Source organism: Lactuca serriola, chromosome 7 (assembly GCF_051521515.1).
Source record: "Lactuca serriola cultivar US96UC23 chromosome 7, Lser_US96UC23_V15, whole genome shotgun sequence".
Lineage (NCBI taxonomy): Eukaryota > Viridiplantae > Streptophyta > Magnoliopsida > Asterales > Asteraceae > Lactuca > Lactuca serriola.
The window spans coordinates 52,818,182-52,825,582 of record NC_136414.1 but is presented as its reverse complement, the minus strand read 5'-3'; the positions used below and the strand labels follow the sequence as shown (position 1 = coordinate 52,825,582).

The window sequence follows — 7,401 nt, the reverse complement described above, 5'->3', positions numbered from 1 at the left end:
GTTGGGGGGGGGGGGGGGGGGAGCGAGGGTGGGTTTTACTCTTGTTTAGTTTTTATAGACATGGGTGTTGGCGGGGAGTTCCGTCTAGAATACCGTGCGAGCCCCCAAAATAATTACCTATATTTAACTATTTTATTTATAAAATTAAATATTAAACTTAGAGTAGTCATTATGTAATGTATGGTTTGTATTTGAATAACTAATGTAATATGTAAGGTTAAACAAAATAAGCAATTGAAAAAAAAATAAAGTAAATAAGGTTAAACTAGCATTTCGGGTCAAACAGGGTTTATAGGGTCGGTCTTGAAATTCAAGGGCGAGATAACAGGGAATTCAAGGGCGGGATAGGGGGAGGCTATTTTCGCTCATGTTTGGTCCCATTAACATCTTTATTCATGAGCTTGGGTTTATTCATGAGCTTGGGGTTATGGTGTGGAGACAATGGTGGTTTTGATGACTCCTATGGATCTCTGATTAGGTTCTCAATAGAGAGAGAGAGAGAGAGAGAGAGAGAGAGAGAGAGAGAGAGAGAGAGAGAGAGAGAGAGAGAGAGAGAGAGAGAGAGAGAGAGAGAGAGAGAGAGAGAGAGAGAGAGAGGTTTTGACGACTCCTTTAAATCTCCGATTAGGTTCTCAATAGGATATATATATATATATATATATATATATATATATATATATATATATATATAGAGAGAGAGAGAGAGAGAGAGAGAGAGAGAGACGAAGATGGCGTTGTATTTTAAGATGGTAATATGTTTTAAGGTTAACATTAGATGACAATTAATAAAGGATTAGGTGGGATATAATTCGAGGTGCAAACGAGAGAAACTACTTGGGATCGGCTTGTTAAAAGTTTGTCTCGAAACCGATTTTAAATGAGCCCAAGCCGAACTCGAGCTTGCTATTAAGCTTGTTTATTAAACGAGATCGAGCTTGAGCCTATGTCTTAAGCTCACGGGCATATACGAGCATGTATATAATATAATTTATTGTTATCTTTATATATTAAAAAAAAACTTGGAGAATTAGGGATTTAGGACATTAGTAAACGAGTTCGAAACGAGTTTAAGCTTATTTAGACATGTTAGACAAAAAACGAGTCAAGCATATATATTTTTTTACGAGCTCGAGCCAAACTCAATACAAGAAAACTCGAATCGAGCCGAGTTCAAACTCAAGCTTTGTATAACTTAAACGAGCCCGAGCCGAACCTAGTCAAGCTTGAGCTCGACTCGACATGTTTGCACCCCTAAATATAATAGTAATAATTTTTTTAAAAATAACAAAATGAAACCACCATGTCTAAGAAATGAACCACACTCACCAAAGAAACAGGGGCTATCATAGATAATTGTTGTCCTCGTAATGCCTGTTTTGACAAACCACGTAATTTAGTCTTTTTTGTATTAGTAAAACATTCAAACCACAAGAATCGATAAAAACAACCCTAATAAGGTTTTAGTTTTGTCATCATCACAGGTGAAAAACTGACATTATGTGCTAAGTACACGTACTAACACAACCTGGCTCAACAGCAAAGAAATGTTGGTCAAAATCATGCAGCAATCATGTCATAGATTTGAAAACGTTAAATCAAATATCACCACGATCAAAATTCTTGTCTAAATTAAACAACGGATCATAAACAACACATAAACCCGGAAAAGCAGGATTCTGGAACAAAGAAAATAGAGATAGGATTCATCTAATATAAGCTAAAGTTAACTAATAATCCATACCATACCCCAAAAAGTATCGATCTCCTTCTCAACCAACAAAATCTTTTCAAATCAAATCAGCAACATTTGAAGGCAGCTCCTCAACAACCACATTGTAAAACTTCTGAATATCAGAAAGCATCTTCTCATCCTCCAATGTCACAAAGTTAATGGCAACACCCTTTCTTCCAAACCTTCCACTTCTTCCAATCCTGTGAAGGTAGTTTTCTGGTTGGGTAGGAAGGTCATAGTTGATAACAAGTGAAACCTGTTGGACATCAATACCCCTGGCCAAAAGGTCTGTAGTGATCAAGACACGTGAAGATCCTGAACGAAACTCCCGCATGATTATGTCACGCGTGTTCTGGTCCATGTCACCATGAGTGGCTGACACTGTGTGGTCCCGGCTTCTCATCTTGTCAGTCAACCAGTCAACCTTCCGGCGAGTGTTCACAAAGATGACACTTTGGGTAATTGCCAGAGTTTCATAAAGATCACAGAGTGTTTCGAGTTTCCAATCTTCCTTTTCAACATTCACATAGAATTGTTTGATTCCTTCTAGGGTTAACTCATCTCTTTTCACAAGAATCCTCACTGGTTTGTTCATGAACTTTCTTGTGATCTCAAGTGCTTCTGGTGGCATTGTTGCAGAGAACACCCCAACTTGAACCTTAGGTGGAAGCAACTGGAAGATGTCGTAAATCTAAAAAGAAACAAACCCGTTATTTAAAAGATAATTAATAATCAGATAAAGTAATCAAGATTTGATTTTTAGTAAAGAATTAGAAATCAAACCTGATCTTTGAAACCCCTTGAGAGCATTTCATCAGCTTCATCAAGAACAAACATCTTAATGTAGTCAGACCTTAGAGACTGTCTACGCAGCATGTCAAACACACGTCCAGGTGTCCCCACGACAACATGGACCCCAGCTGAGAGAATCCTCTGGTCCTCACGTACACTGGTCCCACCTACACAAGCATGGACTTTGACACCAAGGTAGTCACCTAGGGCACGCATGACTTTTTCAATCTGTTGAGCAAGTTCACGGGTAGGTGCCAAAACCAAGGCTTGGCATTCGACTACATTGTAGTCAAGTTGTTGAAGGATTCCAGAGCAAAAAGTTGCTGTCTTTCCAGTTCCAGATTGAGCTTGTTGAATTACATCTAGGCCCTTAGTGAAAGGGACAATTCCCCTTTGTTGAATTGCAGATGGTTTCTCAAAACCTACATTTGCATCAAAACTGTCATGATCTTGATGATATGAAAGAAGGATGTATATTGCACAAGTGGGCTGAACTTACCATATGCATAGATGCCTCTTAAAAGGTTTTCTTGTAAACCCATGGCATCAAAGCTGTCATAGACTTCATCGTATGATGTAAAGAAGTCTTGTCCATCAGTTGAAAGCCTGTTTAGTATAAACAATGAAAAGATAAGTAAGCCTTTGTAAGACAAGAACAATGATTGTGAAAAGGTAAACTTGGGGAGACTTACAATTCGTTCATCTTGGTGTCAAATTGACGAGTATCAAACTGAGATCCTTCTGCTGCTACACCTGCCATGGCTGCATAAAGAACAGTAACAATTTTTTTAAGTAATAGATAACTGATTTTGTGTGAATAGAGTGACAAAAGCAGTTAGATGTTTGGCCTATGAACTCGATAGTGCACAAGTATGACCCAAAAATCAAAGTACCTACACAAGAAAACTGACAAATAGATAGATGTAAACATGCGTAATGATATAACCAAAAAGATCCAGTAATCCAAAAACGAAAAGGACTTTTTAGCCATTCAAATTGTTCTTCAGCAAATATATAAGTATTCCATAAAATATTGACATAGAAGGTTTCTCTTTTATAATTGGGTAAACTGCTGTCAGTTACTTGGTTATTTCATCGCTAAAAATTTCGGATCTTGAACAACCATCTCTCTTTACTTCTATCTGACTCGACAAACTAAATTTATCAAACAGTGGTGATAAGCATCGTATATTTTACTGTTGGATTAAATCGAAATCTTAGGGTTCACATATATACGCTATTCTATCTCAAATTACTATACAACCATCGACATCTCTAATATAACACCCAAAAACACTTGAAAGCAAAGTACTTCACTTACGAACTTGAGAAAAGAAGGGGACTTTATCATCCATAAAACATCGATTCACATTACACATGGTGAAATCGGAGCACGGGCATAAAAAAACAGGGATGAAAACAGATCCAACTATCGGAACTTGAAACAAAGAATGGTGGGTTAGAAATCATATTACCTTGAAGTGATGAATCGATCGATTGAAAGATTAGAGAGAAATCTTGTGGAGGAACTTCTTAGGGTTTTTGTGAAGCTCTCCTGGTGTTTGGGGAAGGAAAAGAGAGTTTCGATATAAAGCGAAGAGTTGTATATAGGATACAACTTTTGCCCTATTTTCTTTGTTGTGGATTTGACGGTTTTACCCTTGGGCAGCAAATTTCTATTTCTATTGATTAATTAAAATAATAATAAAAAAAACTAATAACTTACTTATATAAATACTTAAGATTTAATTTAATTTGCTACCATTTTTTATTAGTTTATGTAATGGAATTTTAATGCCTCAAAATATACGTAATATAGTCTTCCATAATAAATAAAACCATTTTTGCCACATGTCATATTTATTTTGTGACATGTAAATTTGTGGTTATTTTAAATTAATATTTATTACACATATCATTTTATTTCACTAATTTTTAAATAGTATTTAAATGTAATAATATATGCATATCAATTTTATTAATGAACTTTCCTTTTAATTTCAAAATTACTAAATTAAAGATTCATTAATTTTCTTTATTTATTTATTTAAATTATTTGTTAAATTTAAAAGAGAAAAAAGAAACACTTTAATTTTTATACTTTAATATTTTCTCATTTTTCCAGAATTTTGTATTTAGTTGTATTTTTAAATAAACTCATATAATATATAGGTCTCATATCTATCTATATATAAAAATGTAAACGGATAATTGGATAATTGATGGATTCTTTCATAGGTCTACCCACAACTAAGTGGATTGGCTAAGAAATAAATATACGGGCTAAAGAAATACTGAGCCCAACTATTAGATAAGTGTCTAGTTCTAAAATAAAATGTTTGTTGAAGACGACTATTGCTTAAATGATAAAAAATACATATTATTTTTATATTTTTATTATGCATTTTCAGATTTAGAAAAAAAGGAAAAGAAAATAACGTCTTTGGTATTTCAAATATTGTTTTCGAATTAAAATAAAAGGACAATTACAATTAGAAAAGAGAGATTATTTATCAAGATAGTCAAAGTTTACCTATCTTTTTTTTTTTATTATTTTATTTTTTTCTTTTAATTTTTTTTTTTATCGGTCCTTAAGTTATTCTCTTCACATGACAATCTAACCCAATCATTTATTATAAAACTAATTCTTTCTTTCACATCCATAATACAATTAAACTCAATCTTTTACTCTTATTAGCAATCCAATCAATTTTATATTAAAAAAATATTATATCAATATTTATATCATTTTGTAGAGAAAAATTAATCATGTATTTTGATATATTTTATTTAATTTTTTAATCAAAATAAAATACTATTGTTAACAAAAGTAAGATTTAATTACATAAGGTATTTTACCTATACTATTGATAGGTGGGTTTAGTTGGATTTATTTAATGATAAAAGGAGGCGAGTTGGGATTGTGTCTCCGGACTAAGTCACCAAAATTAATTTTGTTTTCATTTTTTTTAATCTAGAAACAGTGAGTGGCTTGCCCATATAACTAGGGTGAACATGGTGCGGTATGGTGCGATTTTAGCTTAAAACCGCAACTCATACCGCTAGGTGCGGTTTTTCTTTATGTAAAATTGTGCGGTTTTATTTGCGGTTGCGGTTTGTAATGGTGCGGTTTCGGTTTTAAACCGCAAATTACTAAAATGGCCCAATACTAGGAAAATTCAAATGTCTAAAATAAGTAAATAACCATATTCATTTAGCATCTTAAAAGCCAATAATATCATTTACTACTTAACCATGGCACCATGTCAGTAGTTATTTAAATGGCATAAATTGCAACAAGTCAAAGTAGAAAATTACAAGTTTAAACAAGTCAACAACATAGCTACTAGATTAGCCTAAAATCGATAAACTTGCAACTGATTAAAGAACAAAAATAAAGTTTTTCCGGTTTTTCACTTTCCAACCATGGGTCAGAAAGTAGACATCTATAGCCAAATTTCACAATTTCTACAACTTAGCCAAAATCCATCATTTTCCACTAGTGCTTCCTAGAAGGAAAAAAAAAAGCAAATATATATATATATATATATATATATATATATATATATATATATATATATATATATTAGTATATTTGAAATATGAACAAACATATAAATAAAACCTTACCAATTTTTAAACTCGTCATCTTCTCATTAAACTCATCTATGTATTTATTCTTCATAGAACAACCGAGTTCGAGATCAACCCGTGTACATCTTATCCAATCTTGTGTACAAATCAAAGCTTCTGCGGTTTCGGTATTAAGTGAACTTCTATACTTGTCGATAACTCTACCACACGTACTAAACGCCAATTCCGATGCAATTGTTGATATTGGCATTGCCAAAACATGTCTAGCTAGTTTGGATAGTATAGGAAATTTGATTGAATTTGCTTTCCACCATCCCAAAAGATCAAACTTTGGGTCCCTTTTTTCCTTTCTATCCGCTAGATAGATATCAACCTTAGTCTTAATGTCTTGACCCCCATCATCAAACTTGTCAAACTCTAGCTCCAAACTAATATCTATCTCACTAATACTTGACTTTTCACCAAAACTCGGATATTGTGAGTTTGGTACATTCTTATTTTCCGCTTTTTCCTTGTAATGATTAAACAACTCATCAAGAGTCTTAGCCACCTTTCCCATTATCACTTCACTTTTCTCCAAACCCGTACCATGGATTAAATCAGTACAATAACTGATGTATGCGAGCTTGTTGCGTGGATCCAAAACAACCGCAACATACAAGAGATAATTCATATTATCTATGTTGTCCCAATATTTATCATATGTTGTTTTCATCGACAGGGCCATGTTTTTATTTTGTTCATCTTGACTCAAGGTCACCCGAGTGATGGTGGCCTCCATTTTCACAAGTTTAGAAAAAATATATATATATATATATATATATATATATATATATATATATATATATATATATATATTTGATGTTACATACTTTCAAGTGGATATCTTAGTTGTAACATCATAAAATATTTTCAAGTAGTCGATCATATTCCAAATTTAAATATCAAATATCAAAGTGTAAGTATGTAACACCCCGAGATTCAGGTACATTTCTTTCATCCTTGTTCTTTGTTGATTGGGCATGTTTAGTCCTTGAGTGGTGGGATTGTAGCAAGTGAGTACACTGGGCGTACCAGAGGGGTACGCTGCGCGTACTCATGCGCTTAATTTGGACGCGGAGTCGCCAAGGTACGCTGGGCGTACCTAGAGTTACGTCGGGCGTACCCGGCCCAGGTGCAAAAACCCTAATCCATCTTGTGCACTATTTAAAGGGTGTAATGGCTCATTTCTCAACCTCCATATCAGTGAGTGAAACCCTAAAAGATAGCCCCATCGTCCTTAG

General features: G+C 33.8%; 1 protein-coding gene across 1 annotated transcript; it reads right to left on the bottom strand.

Annotated features, from left to right (window-relative positions):
- Positions 1 to 1,547: 1,547 nt before the first annotated feature.
- On the bottom strand, positions 1,548 to 4,149 carry LOC145061042 (eukaryotic initiation factor 4A-15-like). Its single transcript, XM_079008404.1, has 5 exons — positions 4,000 to 4,149; positions 3,217 to 3,286; positions 3,024 to 3,130; positions 2,516 to 2,946; positions 1,548 to 2,423 (listed from the first exon to the last, which is right to left on the bottom strand). Exons 2-5 carry the CDS (start codon positions 3,282 to 3,284, stop codon positions 1,788 to 1,790), a joined length of 1,242 nt encoding a protein of 413 aa, XP_078864530.1. The 5' UTR covers positions 3,285 to 3,286; positions 4,000 to 4,149; the 3' UTR covers positions 1,548 to 1,787.
- Between the last annotated feature and the right edge of the window lie 3,252 nt (positions 4,150 to 7,401).

What these genes read in the sequence shown, in the direction of transcription:
- LOC145061042 (XM_079008404.1), bottom strand. Translation starts at nt 3,284, where the DNA reads ATGGCAGGTGTAGCAGCAGAAGGATCTCAGTTTGATACTCGTCAATTT. An exon ending in GACACCAAGATGAACGAATT is followed by an intron (nt 3,131 to 3,216) that starts GTAAGTCTCCCC and finishes TATACTAAACAG; the next exon opens with GCTTTCAACTGATGGACAAG. An exon ending in CAAGGGGTTTCAAAGATCAG is followed by an intron (nt 2,424 to 2,515) that starts GTTTGATTTCTA and finishes GTTTCTTTTTAG; the next exon opens with ATTTACGACATCTTCCAGTT.